The sequence below is a fragment of the Peromyscus leucopus genome, chromosome 6 (assembly GCF_004664715.2).
Source record: "Peromyscus leucopus breed LL Stock chromosome 6, UCI_PerLeu_2.1, whole genome shotgun sequence".
Classification (NCBI taxonomy): Eukaryota; Metazoa; Chordata; class Mammalia; order Rodentia; family Cricetidae; genus Peromyscus; species Peromyscus leucopus.
This window is the reverse complement of record NC_051068.1, coordinates 73,432,363-73,449,903: the sequence shown is the minus strand read 5'-3', so window position 1 is coordinate 73,449,903 and position 17,541 is coordinate 73,432,363. Positions and strand designations below refer to the sequence as shown.

The following is a 17,541-nucleotide window of genomic DNA, read 5'->3' as shown; positions in this document are numbered from 1 at the left end:
CATATTTGCCCAATATAGATAAATACTTTAGATCTGTCCAACATTAAACTTGAAAAGTCACAAGAAAAAGTTTCCTGATCAACTGTAAATCTAGGTAAGTTGTTTGTATGATCCATTTAAAGATGACATCATTTCACATATGCATATGAATGGCAAGCTTACATTGATGACTTTATTTTTTAAAGATATTCTTCATTTAGTGTGTGTGTGTGTGTGTGTGTGTGTGTGTGTGTGTGTGTGTGTGTGTGTTCATGTATGTCTGTGTGTACTTGTGTGTTTTGCCATACTGGGGATACAACTCACGACTTTGGGCATACTACACAGACATCCTATCATCGAGTGATAAGCCCCTAGGCCCTTATTGTATCTTTTCAGTTGGTTACTCTGTGTGATTCATTGCAGTAAATCTGGGTTAATAAAAACATATATTAAAACTTATACTCAGTAGAAGTGCGTGATCAAGAAAGGGGACCCCTTGACTGAGTGAGGCTATGTTGCAGGTTAAAGCAGGTATGTAGTAAGGGTGTGACCCAGAAGGAGTTCTTTTCTTCTTTGCTAGCATGTGTCTAAATTGCTGTCTCTGGGCAGGATCTCTTCCTGTCTAAAGATAAGCTGACTCATCCATAGTAAAGGTATGAGTCAAATATTTTGGCTTTATTTATTTTGGCTTTCTGAAGACTTTCTTGGCTTACACACAAGACATTGGGACTTTGTCTTCAAATTTCCTGGCTTGTTCCATCAAATCCTTTCAAAAGATATTATACAAAGAATGAACAATGAAAATTATCCAATAGGCCTTCCAAATTCAATATCCCATAAACCACCATTGGAATTACAAAAAATCATTGGTCACAAAATTCAATCCTAATCACAGGGAGATTAGTCAACAGTGGGAGGTCACTGGACTGAATGTATCCAGCACAGAAAAACAATCCCAAGGTCCAAAGAACTAATAACTTTGGGGTGGATGAAAGACTATAAAATAAAGTAGGAGAAAGTTCAAAGATAATACTGAAATAGAAGGATACTTAATGATATGAATGAATGTAAATATTAAACTGGAAACATCACATTAGATGATGTCATCCTTGAATAATTAAAACAAGATTGTGAACAGGAGTTCCAAATGATGTAAAAACCCAAGTCTTCTGAGTTCTGGTCTGAGAAGCTGACCTGAGACTGCTGGAAAAGGATACTCTTCTCTGGGTTTATGCCGCAGGCAAGAAGAACAGCAGTCATGTCCAGGATGCTCTGCTGGAGGATGGTGGGGTCTTGTGGGACGGTGATAGAGTGGAGGTCAACGACACTGTATAACACTGTGTCATATTCCTCCTGTAACTTCACCCAGCTCTCAATGGCTCCAAGGTAATTTCCCAGGTGGGGGATTCCTGTAGGCTGGATGCCAGAAAACACTCGCTCCACACTGTCCTTCTGTAGCAAGGAAAAGACAAAAAAAATAGTTGCTTTGGAGGCAGGATCCATGAATTCTATGCACCTATTACCACACAGTCCTATTCCTATGAACTGCAGCCTGATGGCCATTGCCATGCATTGTTTTGCATGCACTCTATGTAACTCACTATGGTGGTTGCTAATAGAGACAAACGGATGTTAAAAATGCTTTTTCTTACTTCCAAATCACACAAAGATGCTTAGGAAGAAGTCTCCTTGGCCAAAAGACAGCAAGCCTAGTTGACGATAGAGACTGTATTTATGCAAAGATGAGGTATAAGGCGGCAATATAATCATGAACAGAATGAACCAGAAACAGGGTAAATGGACAGTGTTCATAAGAGGAAAAACTTGGCTTTGGTCCCAGTGGGCACCCTGAATGCTTGTGCATGTAGATGTCATCTCATTAGAGATTAAAGGAACCTTAGGATTTTGCATGTGATTTTGTTTTTTTGTAGTTAAAAAAATGAAGACCACAACATTTGGCAAATGTGATTTTGTTTTTTGTAGTTAAAAAAATGAAGGCCACAACATTTGGCAAAAATTCACTGTTAGTCATTTCTTATTGTTGATATTATAATTTAATGGGTATGATCCTGGGCTAGAACTAGAGAATATGTACTTCATTGTAATATTTTAAAGATAAAGTTATTTTCATGTTTATTTATTATTATTAATAATCATATTTAGGTTTTAATTTATTAAGAGAATTTTAAAATTCTTCATAATTTTATAAATTATACAAATATTTTTTTGTCTTAGTCATGTCTTCCCTTTGAGTTACATTTTCTAGTATTGTTATAAAAAATGAGAAGGAAAATAAGTTAGAGTAAAATGATTTTTCCTGAGTGACTTAGTATTATATAGTGATGACTTCACAGTTTTGAGTATGTATCAGTAAATGTACTGACTAAAGGTTCTAAAGATCAAATTTGTTGTTTTAGACAGCATCGCAAAATCTTAACAGTCCCCATAACTTACTGGACAGTTATGCTGCTAACATTTATGCTCAGTTCTTTACGTACAAGAACATGTTTAATTGAGTACCTAACATAGTAGGGTTCTTTCTCCTTCCAATTTGCAGATGAGAAACAAAAGCTCACAGATATCAATAGATTGCCTATGCCCACAGAGCAAGGAAATGGCAGGTGTGGCATTTCAAAGCCAACATGTGGCTGCTCTACTCTGTGGTGGTTGAATGAAAAAATCCCACATATGCTGGTGTAGTATTTGAACAGCACTGTTTGGGGAAGGCATCTGAGGTGCAGCCATGCTGGAGGAAGTACGTCACTGGGGGTGGGCTTTGAGATCACATAGCTCCTTCTGCTGTGGATATCACTCTATATAAATAAACACTGGTGGCCAGTGACCAGGCAGGAAGTATAGGCGGGACAAAGAGAGAGGAGAATTGGGGAAACAGGAAGAAGGAGAGAGAGAGACTGCAGCCACCGCCAGGAGAAGAGCATGTAGAGACGCCGGTAAGCCACCAGCCACGTGGCAAGCTATAGATTTATAAAAATGGGTTAATTTAAGATAAAAGAACAGTTAGCAAGAAGCCTGCCACGGCCATACAGTTTATAAGTGATATAAGCGTCTGAGTGATTATTTTATAAGTGGATTGTGGGACTGCGGGGCTTGGGGAACCTGGAGAGAAGCCCTCCAGCAACATCCTTCCACTTACAGTTCATTCTCTCTGCTTTGTGCATGTGGTGGAGAAGTGATCTCTCAGCTTCCTGCTCCTGCTGCTGCCTCTTGCTGCTATGCCCTCCTGCCACAAGGGACTCTTAACCCTCTGAAACAGCAAACCATAAAAAGACTCTCTCTTCTTAAGTTGCCTTGGTCATGCTGTTTTAGCATAGCATCAGAAAAGTAACCAATACAACTAGCTACCCATGTTCTGTTCAGCATCGTTGATTAAGAATTTATTGCTTTTGGTAAAATAACTTGGTCATTTTTCTGTAGGTCTAAAAATTTGTAAGATGGTTACAGAGGAATAAAGACACTGTGATGCATATATCTATGTGTGCCACTTGCCAAGTTTCTCTATATGTAGGGTGGAATTGTAAAATCATAAGGTACATACATGCATCTTTAACCATACTACAACCTGGTGAACTCTTCCCAAGTATGTAACAAATTGCACTCTCTCCCACCACTTCCCGTGGTTCCAGATTCCCATCAGCACTTAGTCCTGCTTATTCTAGTCTTCTTAGCTAAGAGAACAGACACCAGGTAGAATCTCACAACAGCTTAACTTCATCTCCTTGATTATTAAAGAAGTTGAAAGTCTGTTATGATTATTGTCTAGTTTTACTTCTATTGTGAATACCCTGTTCAAGTTATTCTGTGCTTTATTTAGGTAAGTTGTCTTTCATTATTTAAGAATTTATATATGTTGTTACTGTAGTTAATTATAGGTTGAGGAAATATATTCTAAGACCGTGTGCTTACTTCTTCCCATTATCTTTTGATGAAGGGAAGTTCTTTGCTAGTTCAATAAATATAATGCACTTGACTACAGACTTTTGTGTCATAGAAGGAATCTTTTAATACTATAAGGTCCTGAAGACATATGCACATACACACATACATTCATATCAATTGTATGTATGCACTTTAATGCTTTATTTATCTTTCACATTTGGGTCTGCATCCATTTGGAGTGTTTTTGTTTGTTTGTTTGTTTTGCATAAAGTGTGAAGTAGGCATTCAATTTTCTTTTTATGAATAGCTAATTATTCCAGCACTGTTTGGAAAAAGGCTGTATTTCCTTGCTCTGGAATATCATTCTGTCACACAAGAGTGTGAAGAATCTGGTTAGAACCTGAAATGAGACCATTTGAGGCAGATTGGACATCTTTATGACACTACACTCTCCAAAATGGGAACCATACAACATACTATAGCTGGATCTTTTTACCTAGCAATAGCTCCTGAGAGCTAATCCACTTTAAATAAGTGTCAAGGCTACTTAAGTTTTTCTGCTCTCTTTCTCTAAGAACTCCAAATTTTACAAATATAATTTGTGATTTTTTTCAGCTAATAATATGACAGTGCCAAAATAGAATGTTACATCATATCTCTATGGTCCAGCATTGAATCTGATCCAAGCAGTCAGGAGGGGATCCAAAAGATTCGTAGCTCTGAGGATATAAAAAATGCCATTCAAGGAACTATGAGCAAATATAATCAAACCACTCACAATCTCATCCCCCCTTCCCACACATTTACCCCCTTCAATGAAATCTTCAAATCATAATTAATAAACAGTACTTTAAAAGTACTTTCCAGTTGAGAATTGAGGGAAGTGAAGAGGGTTTTAAAAGGAAGAGATTGGGAGAAGGGAAGAGAGGGAAGAAGGGAAGAATGAGGTCAGAGAGACAGAGAGGGGAGAGAAAGGGAAGAAGGGAAGAATGAAAAGAGGGAGGGAGGGAGAGAAAATGAACACATATCAGAAAGGCTTCCTTCAGCACCCAGGGACCGTAAGTAGCTCTGATATGGGAATGAGCAAAGGGTTTTCAGTGCACTGAGAAATGATTAATGGGCATCAGGACTGATTGATGAAGAGGGAAAGTAAAGCAGAAAAACAAACTCTGAACTTAGTAAATGGAAGCGAAAATACCATCCAGAAATACTTGACCAGGAAGAAGAGCGGCTGTTTATGGTTATAGAAAGGTTTATGGAGACCAGGAATATTAAGCTAAAAAAAAGAATATGAATAATTCCATATAAATTCCTTCATGGTCAAACTCAGAAACTGTGCCCCAGGAGAACTGGAGAAAATAAATTCTTGAGAAGACTAGAAGAGAAAAGCACAAGAGGATCGACTGTGGGAAAACGGCATCATGAGCAGTGGGAACGGATTAGCCATGAGCTAATGCATCTTTTCCATTCTCTGCTTTCCGAGATTCTGTACACCAGCGCTGAGGGAATGATGTTACCAAAAAGTAAGAGCAACAAGAAATGTTTTGTTCAGTTTTCAAGGAGCTATTAAACAAATACAGCCTCTGAATGGATCTGGATCCCTGGTCTTAAAAATATACAGAGAGCGTCCTGCTCTTCTGCGCTGAGTTTATGTTGCAGTCTGTTCCTCAGCAAGAGCCAGCAGGCGGTCTGACGGCATGGCAGGGGAGATACGCTTGGTACCATGAGATCACGGAGTTGGAATGTGGAGTTTGGGTGGTGGGAGGATGGGGGTTCTGTGTTCAAAAGCACTGTAGTCAGAGAAGAATGAAAATGAAAGGAGCATTGGCTCCCCAGTGGACAGCAGGCAAGCCACAAAGAAAACAGCTTCAGGACTAGCCCACAGGCATGCACTCACTCGAGGGGTGGATTCCACTGTGGTGGACAGAGTAAAGGGACTGTTCTATGATACCTCCTCATTTTTATTTCAGGCATATTTCCTTAACTGAAGCCACCTCCAAGCAATTAACTGGCTTACTTTAGAACCAAATGATGCAGTCCAGACAAGAGGGTGGGGGAATCCAAACAAAGGTGGTACAGGTTCACCAATTTCAGAGCTGAAACTCTTCTTGCGTAAGGTCCTAAACATATCCCAAACCTACCATTTTATTAATGTGAATGACTGCACTCAGAAATTGACAAATCCCGAACTGTTAATTATTGCAAAAGACAATTCTTGAGACCACTCAAGAGAAGTTCTGCTGTGAACCCCAAGTGAGCAAGTTACATCAAAAGGGTTCAGGCTACCTACTAGCCATGAAATGGTTTCTTCTTCTGTTTTTTGTTTTTACCTTTACTTATTTATTGGGGGACACGTGCATGTGGAAGTCAGAGGACACCTTTTTGGAGTCAATTCTCTCCTTCCAACATGTCCCTTTGGGTCCTGGGGATCAAATTCAAGTCATCAGGTTTGGCAGCTAGTATCTTCGCCTGATGAGTCACAGCACCAGCACTGTGAAACACATTAACTTGAAAATAGTGGTGGGAAATAAAGACTCAGCAGTTCCTACAAAATCCTGCCATGTCTCTCTAGAGCATCAAATGCTCAATAATCAGACTTCTTTTTACTATGGTCAAAAGAGGCAAACACAGAAACTCGCTGAACAATTCCATGTCTAACTGGTTATCAGAACAGCAGTGAAAGGTCAGTATGGTAACACACTCCAGGCCAGCCAGGGCTACATAGTAAGACCATGCTTCTAAAAACTGTTTAAAAAAGAATGGCATTAAAAATATTATTTATTCTTTTAGTGTGTGTGTGTGTGTGTGTGTGTGTGTGTGTGTGTGTATGTGTGCATGTTTGTGTATGTGCATATGTGTGCATGTGTGTAGGCAGAAGTTTCTCTCTGGCCTGCCTATTCCAGCATATACTTCAGCATATGTCTCCACTAAAATGAAACAGTTTTTTTTGCATTATTTTATAATATAATATAATGTAATATTATATTATATTATATAGCATATTACAGGTATACCACACAATCCTACAAGACAAGTGGTTATTGAAAGATCTAATCGCACCTTAAAAGAAATGCTTAATAAACAGAAAGGGAGAACTAAAACCTCCAAAGATAGATTGCACAATGTCTTATTAACCTTGAATTTTCTTAATGCTAATTAGAAAGGAACAACAGTTTCAGAGAGACATTGGACAATAGAAAAAAAAAAATACTGAGTTAAATCAGCCTGTGTACTGATGTGACAATTCTACAACTTGTAAGGAAAACTCACCAAACAAGGGTTGGAACAGGGGTTTGTTTTTGTCTTTACAGGAAAATAGAAATACCCATCTTCAGAAAGTCAAGACTTTGGACATTTGGATGTGTAAAGTAGAAGGGAAGGCTATCCAGAAAAAAATTCACAAGCAAAGAAAAACCAGACCTAATGGTACCAATATTCTCTACAAGATAAAATCGCACTACCTAAACATCTATATCTCTTTACTTTTCAGAAAAGTTGTAGTCCCAATTCAGTTGTAAATCAAAGCTGGCTTTGGAGTTGGTGTGTGACTCTCTCCTTCTCCTTCTTGAAATCCAAGCATGTTGTTAAAAGAAAATATTAAGAGTTTCTGTCTCATATCAGAAGGGCCACCTGGTGTGGGACAGAAGGTAACCAAAAATCTAGAGACTATTGTTGTCAAAATTCTATTTCTCCCCATATTTATTCTTGACTCTTTGGAACCTTTCTTTAGATACAGTGCTATCCTAAAATTTAAACTTTCCATTTTGATTTTAATAATGTTTAAGTTTTCCACAGTGAACAATAAATTGTTCTAACAGCTATTTCTGAAGTCTACAGAAGGAAGATGGGGCCCCCACAACAACAATTCTACCTGGTTCATAATGATGCCATTGAGCTGATAATACCACTCAAAAATCAGCTTTGGACTAAAAACTGCTCAAGACAATTACAAGGTGGCTGGCTGAGATGGTCTATCATCTTATATCTCTAGACACAACTTCAGATAGGCCTTGTCCATTACTCTAAAACTGGCTACAAATGTTACAGCTAGTCTTAATGAGATGTAACCATTGTTTTAGTTTTCTTACAGGGTCCCACAGAGATACCATTGCCCCCTAGACATCAGGAAGCAATCTAAGAAAACAAGACCTCCTCTCCCAACAGGTTTTGTTCTCTCAGGGTTATAGATAATTGTCATCTGTTAGGGGTTGGTTGTAATTGTATAGGTTTGGGGGTGGATCAATAAAGTTTAGACTCAGGAATCTCTTTGGAAAAGAAAAAAAGGATAAATAGGATAGGATAATGTAGATTATTGTATCTACTTGTAAACTAATTTAGCAAACTATCAGCTTTAGATAATTTGCATTGGCATGGATTCTTGTATATTGATACAAACATAAAATTATATTTCTATTCCTGTTTAAGATAATTTGTATATTGATACAAATTCAAAAGTATATTTGTCATTTTGTATATATGTTCCTACTCCTGTTTAAAATATTTTCGTATATTGATTAAAAAAGGAAAATTATATTTGTCATACTGTATGTCTGTTCTACCTCTGTTTAGGATATCTTGTATACTGATACATATTAAGGATATTGTTGTCATATTGCACTATACATTTCTACCTCTGAGATGTTTTGTATATTGTCACAAATTTGTATATTGTCTTTATACTGTGCATCTGTTTATGGATTGTTTATTTTTATAATGTGAAGCTTTAGTCTTTAGGCTATTTAGGTTGATAATAATTATAGGTTAATATTCACCCATGCTTGTCATAGTTATGTTAGTTAGGGTTCTCAGATATACAGAAATATATGTCAGATAGATAGGCAATCTTCAAACACTTTGTAGACCTGGAGAATATGGCATTTAAATGTTTTAATAACTTAGACACGACTGCTCCTGATAGCACCAATGTACTCCGAGAAGATGTTGAGCATCGAAGACACTCCATATAGAATTTGTCTTCTTCTTGGCAATACGGTCTGTTGGACACAGAACTGCCTTTGCCTTGGCTGCTGACAGTAAGCACACTGTCCAATCTGGATGAGCAGGACACAAGGAAAAATGACTGCTGAACTTTGCCAAGATAGGGAAAGACAGTCTTTCAAAACTTTCCTGCTTCTGAAAATGGTCTATCAGATATTCTAGGCCTATAGTCAAAAGTGGATGCTCCAACATTGCAGAGAAACCTTCGGTGACTGTCCAGGCAGCCAGCTGTCTCTGTCATTCCTTGTATTTTTTTGGAAGTCACTTGCTTGCACTTCCTGCTTACCCTGGTAATATTATTTTCCTTCTCAGGTCTTTGATGGGGTTGAAGACAAGATGGTTACAGTTACAATCCTCTCATATCTTAGCTAAGAACATATCAGGTACTAGAGTTAGATTCCTCAGGATGGGACAGCTATTGGAGTGATCTCTGCACTTTGCCATTTACCTGTATTCTGGACAGCTAGCATGTGTTTCTTGCCTGATGTTGTTCTTGTTGGTTGTAGTTCCATTTTTGTTTATGTTATTACCCTTTCTTTCTCTTGGACACTACTTGATAATTGTTCTTATTGTATATATAATTTTGTATTAGGTTCAGAACCTTCTTATTTAGACAAAAAGGGGAAATGTAGTGGGAATTCGTTCCACCAATTAGCTTTGAGGTATAAATCTTAGGGCATGGCTTCTGATCTATGTATGTGATCACTTAAAAGGAGGGGGGGTCATGCCCCTTCTTCTTGGGGTGGATTCAGATGGCTGGACCTATTCTCTCAGGGGCAGAGTTGATGGCAGCTGTTCCCTTGTTACCCCCTTAAACAGACTCATGTGGATTTCTCATAATACGTGTGTGTGTGTGTGTGTGTGTGTGTGTGTGTGCACACTCATGAGTGTGCATATGTGAGGGCACACTTGTATCACAGTGTACAGTTTCATGGTAGTACATCAGAGGACACTTCCAAGAGTTGGTTCTCTTCTACCATATGGATTTTGGGAAATGAATTCAGGTCTTTAGTTTTCATGGCATGTTGTGTGATGGTCTTTCTGTATGCTGTGAATATGTGTTGCTACCATTGGTTAATAAAGAAGCTGTTTTGGCCTATGGTAAGGCAGGATAAGAACCAGGTGGGAAGTCGAAGCAGAGAGAGAAGGAGAAGGGAAGCAGAGTCAGGAGAAGCCCGGAAGAGCAAGATATAATAGGATACAGGTAAATACACATAAGATATGTGGCAATACATAGATTAATAGAAATGGGTTAATTTACAATGTAATAGCTAGCTAGCAATAAGTCTCAGTCATAGACCAAACAATTTGTAATTGATATAAGCCTCTGTGTGTTTACTTGGGACTGAGTGGCTGTGGGACACAGAAAAACTTCCAGCTACAGTGACATGTACCTTTACCCATGGAGCCATTTCACTGGTCCAATAATGACATTTTTCACAGACTGCAATAAAGTAATTATTAACATTTGCAGCTAATGTGGATGGAAATATTTTTCTATAAGTCTGTTTACTATTCTGACTGTATACAAGTTAAAAAAATCTGTTTAAAACACGCTCCCCCCTTAGCACTCTGCTAGTTTCTCATTTTGTAATTTGTAATGTGCTGCTATTGTAGCTCTAGACTCTTGAAATACATATGCAGCCCTTCCTAAACATCTCTCTACTGCCAGTTAAAGACTTCAGCGTTGAAACAGAGGAGACCCTGAGGAAGACATCAGGTGGCTCTTGGGAAGAGACAGTTGCTTCCTGGAAAGCTTTGACCGTGGCCCAACACTGTTTGGTTACAGTCAACTTCAATTTCTACAAAGTATTAGAACCTTGGTCTTGTTGAGGAATGCTCACTCAGCACCAAGCAAAGTGGGTTCATTTCTGCCTAGAAACAGAGCCAGATGCACAGAGCTGGGAATCAACATAGTAAATGCCCAATTAGCACAAAACAGAGCAGGTCTTCTGCCCCTGCCACCCATCCTCCTCAAGAAACAATACACAGGCAACAACTAACACTTAAGGAAAACAAGAAAGAAAAAGGAGTGACTAACCCATTAGCCAGTAAGTTCATTACAAACATCTATGGTAAGTGCTTACATATGTAACTAATCTGGGAAAGGGATAAACTTAGATCATCAAGTAGTTTTCTACAGGCTTATTTAAACCTCTGATCTCTCTCTCTCTCTCTCTCTCTCTCTCTCTCTCTCTCTCTCTCTCTCTCTCTCTCTCTCTCTCTCTCTCTCTCTCAGTGTGCACTGTGTCACCATCATCTTGGGACAGAATCATTTCCCAGAGAAGGACTAAAGAACCTGCAGAGAGCCAAGTGAGAGGGTCGTCCGCTCTTACCCCTGGGCTTGGGTTCTGTGCTCCTTCTCAAACTGCACTGCATTCAACTTGGCCTTTCCTGACTCAAGATTGGCTGGCCTTTGAATTCCTCCACTCTCACCACCTTCTGTCCCATTCTGCTTCTCAGAGGAGGAAAGCATCCTTCAGTAATGTTCAAAACAAAGTCAAGGGCACATCTCAGCAGGGACCAGAACTCTAGCACCCTTGGCCAAGCAATGGCTCATTCTGAAGACACTTGGTGTCTCCCTCTTGCTGCGTAAGCACTGGTCACCCTGTTGAAGGCTTCTAGGGATTACAGTGGGTTTAACTCAAGGCAAAGCTGCTGCTTTTTAATTCTTAAATCAACGCTTACAGTACTGGGCTTCATTACTGCATGGGCAAACAAAACTTGTTTTCATTAGTTCTGCTCTCTCCTTCATTCCCCAAGTCCCCAATTCCCCTTGTGCCCTTCACCCTGCCACCAGCCTCCTTCCCCTTTCATGTCACATGTCCCCTCGCCCTTCCCACATCCTTCCTCAACGCTTTCTTCTCTTGTAGTTTCCTTTCTCACCTCATCACCTATACCTATCCTGACACACACACACACACACACACACACACACACACACACACACACACCCCTCCATAGCAGGATCCACATATGAAAGAGTATGTAATTTCTGTCTGAGTCTGGGCTACCTTGATTAATCTAGTATTTTCCATCTCTATCCTTTTTCCTGCAAATTCTTTTAAGTATTTCATGATGCTTTCTCGCCAATGGTACCCACATGGGAATTCCCAGGAAGAAGCAGAGCTACTTAATGTAGCTTCCCCAAATGAAACAGCATATGATATAGACATATGAATTTTGACTGTGAGTATTTGTATACTTGGGATTTCTCAGAGGTGGATAATCAGCCAGCCCTGGAAATTCCAATGAGTAAGCCTGACCTAGCAGTTATGGACCAGATCTACATGAAAGATGATGTTATGGCAAAGGATGCCACTTGTGAGGGTGGAATTCATGATCAGAAGCCAGGTTCCATCACTGATGCTATATTGTTATGTCCTTGTGGATATTCCGCTGATGGGAAAAAAAAAATCATATGGCACTCACTGGACTGTTCACACCATTCTAGAACCAGAATTTATGATTTTAGCTTTGAAACAAACTCAAGTAAGAATGCCTACAATAACCTGATCAGGAAAGCTGGGAAGTCCTCCAGCCAGTATACCTGTGACCACCTTGTTTGCTATCAGGGTTCGAAATGTTGCAGTGCGGTCTCTACCCCAGAAGATTTAAGTTTTAAATCCTGACAGCCAGAGTGCATTGAGTACAATTTTCTGAAATCATTTTTTTTAATAGCAGAATAATGAAAAATGAAAGAAGAGGAGACACACGGGGCGGCCACTCTCTGGCTATTGGTACTGAGTGTGGTGCTTTCCACGTCCACTTCCTCGTAGTTGCCAAACGTGCTAGGTCCAAAGAGGACAGCCATTTAGAAGTGCATGAATTATTACCTCAAGGGGTCAGATATCTGGCAAGAACTCTGTGTTTATGCACTTCATGCCCCCTTGCTGGAGAGCAGAAGTACTCACAGGGAGAGTCTTTACTGTATGATGAAGACTGTTGAGTTTGTTTATGCACACTATAGCACTTCTAAGCCTCTTCCCAAACTCCCCACAGACAAGGCTTTGGACCTTACTAGGCGTTGGCCTTTGCTATCTATCGGGGGACTGTTCTATGAAACTGCTTCCAGAATTCCACATCTCTACTTTGTAGAACACATCCTCTACTACTAAGATGACTGGAAACTAATTTCAAGTTCATACAGAGGTTTTTGTTTTGTTTTGTTTTCCCCTACCCTTAATAGCAATTAAATTTTTTTCTTCCACACACATACAAGAAGAGGGTCTTTGGTAATGTGAGTAGCATTAATGTCCCTGTAAAAGAGACTTCAGAGGAAGCTCAGTCTCGTTTGTCCTTCCATCCCTTCTATCATGTGAGGATGATGTGCTCACCCCCTCTGGAGGGGGAACCACAGAGTGCTATTTGGAAGCAGAGAGCAGCCCTCTCTAGCTACCAGAGAGGATCTTGGACTACAAGTCTCTAGAATGGAGAAAACATTTGTTCTTTATAAATGAGTCTAGAGTATTTTGTTAAAGACACAGTTTAAAAAGCAGGTTTACACATTTATAAAATGTTATCCTGTAGCTATTTCTTTGAGAATTTAAATATCTCTTTGGGCTATTTTCTTCGGGTCTTTTTCTCTTCCAGTCATGTGGCACCTCAGTAAGATCTCCTTCCCATCAGACAAAAATAATGAAATGGGAGGGCCAGCAAGATGATCTAGCAGATAAAGGCACTTACTATCGAGACGCATGACCTGAATTCAGTTCCTAGAAATCGACTAATGGAGGGAGAAAATAGACTCATGAAGTTGTCCTCTGGTCTCCACCCACATGAGGTGGCATGCATATGTCCACACACATAAATAACATAAAGAATAAAATAAAGTTAGGGAGTTTAGCTTCCAGGAAAGATTACTGTGGGGGCTAAACTACATTAAATGCAAAGACTATATGAAGTACAGAAAGAAAAAAAAGGAAGCCCTTTTGGCTTTTATTAGAAAGGTGGTTATAAAGCTAAATTAATATATTATCTAAACATGATATACATAAAGATTTTTAATATCTAAAATTACTGCTTTCTACACCAATCATGCCATGCACATCCTAATCACTACTACATGATTTATTAGTATATCCAAAGTGGTGCAGTGATGGTTCAGTGGTTAATGTAGCCAGAAGGTTTTCTCAGGTCCTGCCTGGCCCAGTGGTCCTGTGTTCTGCCAGTACCACCTGGTCCCCAGTCTCTCAGCCACTTATAAAATAATCATTCAGAGGCTTAATATTAATTATTAACTGTATGGCCTATGGCAGGCCTCTTGCTAGCTAGCTCTTATAGTTTAACTCAACCTATAACTATTAATCTATATATCATATTAATCTATATTAATATATTAATCTATATAATATTTTAATCTATATTAATCTATATATCACATTTTGCGGCTTTACCTGCATCCCATTACATGTTGCTCCTAGGATGGCAGTCTGGTGTCTCTCCTACTCCATCTTTCTCTTTCCTGTCTCTCTCCTTGGATTTCCTGCCTGCCTCTAAGCTGCCTTGCCATAGGCCAAAGCAGCTTATTTATTAACCAATGGAAACAACATATATTCACAGCATACAGAAAGACATCCTCCAGCAAGTTAAGGAGTTTTCTGCTCTTGCAAAGGATGTGGGTTCAATTCCCAGCACCCACACAGCTGCTCACATTTGACTACAAATACAGTTCCATTGGATTTGATGCACTCTTCTGGATTCTGCAGGCTCCTGAATGCCCTGGTGCATATAAATTCACACAGACAAACATATATACACATAAAATCAATCAATCAATCAATCAATCAATCAAGCTTTTAAAAACAACATCAAAAAGGAATAGTAAAGACAGACAACAGACAAATAATAGAAAGTTTTAAAGTATAAAGAATAATTCAAATGCTTAAGGTTACTTTTTTCTCATAAGAAAGTTCTCAAGTGGCCTTATGTATTCACTCTAGAAAGATACAATTTTATTGTTACCTCTGGTGGCCAATGAAAGGCTTAGCCCATGAATTGAAACCATTTTTCAGACATCCCCATCAATGTCTGCCTGAATCCCTTCTTCAACTACTTGTCTGAGAACATTTACTCTTTTGCCAGTATCAAGAGTTGTCTACTTATAACCCTTTTGGGGGGTGGAATGACCCTTTCACAGGGGTCACCTAAGAGCACTGGAAAACAGATATTTACATTACTATTCATAACAGCAGTAAAATTATAGTTATGGAGTAGCAACGCAAATAATTTTATGGTTGGGATCATTACAACATACGGAACTGTATTAAAAGGTCACAGCATTAGGAAAGTTGAGAACCACTAACTAATATGAAAGCCCTTAGACTTAATATGTGAAGATTAGATTACACTGATTTGCTTAAGTTTTTTCCTTTTTCTTTCTACCTTTTTATGGTACTGGGGATCAAACCCAAAATGGTGCTTATGCTAGGCAGGCAAGCAAGTACTCTACCACTGAGGCAGATCATCAGCTCTAAACTGCAATGGTTTTACAGATGTTTTCAAAAAAGTTGTTGTTATATATCATTTTTTAATGTGTCCAATACATAGAAGAGTACAAGGAAGAGCATGGTATGTGACTGGATAATGGGAGAGAGTCGAGGAGCCTGTTCATTGTGCTTGTCCCAGCCAACATCGGAGATCACTCATAAAGAAACCTGAATCTATGTGACTCAAGGCGTTTCCTAAGCATTCATTTATATTTTTTATGTTATTGACAAATAGACAGTAGCACAAAGCTCTTCAAAAAGAAAGGCTGGGATAAAAATGGAAATACTACACACTGAGTTAGCAAAAGTTTTCACTTCTTCTCTAGGATGAGGTTCCAACACAAAGGGCCGTTCATACAATCTGATTACCATGCAAGGAGGATCCCTGCACAAGCTCCTCAATGCACACTCTATTCACCACTATAGAACGCAGCCTTCCTTTTCTGCTAGGAGAACACACCCTGAACACCAACCAATAATAAACTCTCCTCAATTCTATACCCACTAAATACACCCACACCAAGATACAGGTACATACACACACACACACACACACACACACACACACACACACACACACACACAACTTTATCAGCCACAGTATCCCTACCACAAGCAGAACAGATCTCTCCATCAGTTTTCATTATTGCACCTATCACAACAGAAACTTGGTAATATTTTCTTATTTGCTTAGTAAATATTTTCTCACCTAGGTTACAAGTTCCTCTAGGGCTGGGGCTGTCTTTTTCATCTTTAAATCCCTAGTAAATAGCACAGTGCCAGGAGCATTATGGGCACCTAATAAATGTTAGTTACATGCATGACAAATGGTTTCTTTACCTCTCCGGCTTTAAATGAAAAGGACAAGACAACAACAACAACAACAAAAATGAACCAAATGATTCCATTGCAAGGCTACAGAAGTTTAGTTGTAAGAGTTTGTGTAAAAGTTGCTTTTCTGAAACTCTGCAACTTAATTCTCTAACTGGTGGCTAAGTTCCTGGAGGTAACTCACCATAGGCCCTTGAGCCCACATTATTCCTGAAGGATGGTTTTAACAGCATAATCTTGGCTATACTCAAACATTCACAAAATTATTTTTGTGGAAAAATGAAATCCAAGTCCTACATTGGGACATCAAAACCCATCTGGTGTTGTCTCCAAGTGTGTAGTAAAAGGGACTTAGGGGAACAGTGTTGTATAAAGCAATTTTGCATAGTCAATTGTTTCTAATTAGATTGGCTGATTATTGGAGTGACAGATTGTGCCTCCTCTAGAATCCAGGATTTTTATAACACTGATAACTTAAATATGGACTACTTAAGGCAGTTGCCCTGAGCATCTCTGGTAGAAAAAAAGAAAGGTGGGAGGAAGAGGTCAGATCAGAGGCTCTCAAAATAAAGTGTATTCCCAGTACCAGGAATGTCATTTGAGCACATATTAGAATCTCCTAGATCTACTCATGAAAAGTCTAACAGGCTTACCACTGAAGAGAAAATGGAGAAAGCTGCAAGGCCTGGGCTTTAATTTGTCTCTAAGTCAATTGCAATGCATGCTAAAGTTTGAAAGGAGCTTTTGAGCACTGTGATGTCTAGTGTTCAACAGAACACCTAAGAAGCAAGCCTCTGGGCATACTTGTGAGGGATTATCTAGATCCTGGAGAATGCCTTTGAGGGGTTGCCCTGATTACCTAACTTGACATGGGAAGACTCGTCTTAATTGTGGGAAGATCCATTTCCTAGGCAGGGAATCATGCACCCTCTAAAGCTGAGTACAGCACACACATATTCATTGCTCTCTGTTTCAGGTTATGGATTCCATGGGACCATAATTTCTAGTTCCCCCCACTGTGACTCCCCACCATTATGGGCTGTAACCTGAAACTGTGAGTTAAAATAAACCCTTTCTCTCTTAAGTAGCTTCTGTCAGAGTATTTATCAGAGCAGCATGAAAACTAAGACATACACCAGTGGTTTACTCTTTATCTTCCTTTCAACTTTACCAAAGTATAGAAGGAAACACTATATATGAATGAAAAGGAGACAATTCCTTCTAAGCTCCCCATTCTCAGTCTTACCTGGGAGCTTTAAACGACATTAATGCCTGGGTTCCACAGAGGTTCCGATTTAATCAGTTTGAGATTTGGCATTAGCATCTTAAGTTTTAAGAGCTCTCCAGG

At 39.1% G+C, this 17,541-nt stretch overlaps 1 protein-coding gene across 3 annotated transcripts in view; it reads right to left on the bottom strand.

Moving 5' to 3' along the window:
- Nucleotides 1-17,541, bottom strand: part of Wars2 (tryptophanyl tRNA synthetase 2, mitochondrial) — an 82,010-nt gene that overhangs the window by 27,361 nt on the left and 37,108 nt on the right. For 2 of the 3 annotated variants that reach the window (XM_028877280.2, XM_037206929.1), the window contains exon 2: nucleotides 1,174-1,431. The exons of the other annotated variant lie outside the window; for it this stretch is intronic. In XM_028877280.2, coding sequence (XP_028733113.2) covers nucleotides 1,174-1,431 — 258 coding nt within the window. The remainder of the gene's footprint in view (nucleotides 1-1,173; nucleotides 1,432-17,541) is intronic. 3 annotated transcript variants of the gene reach the window in all.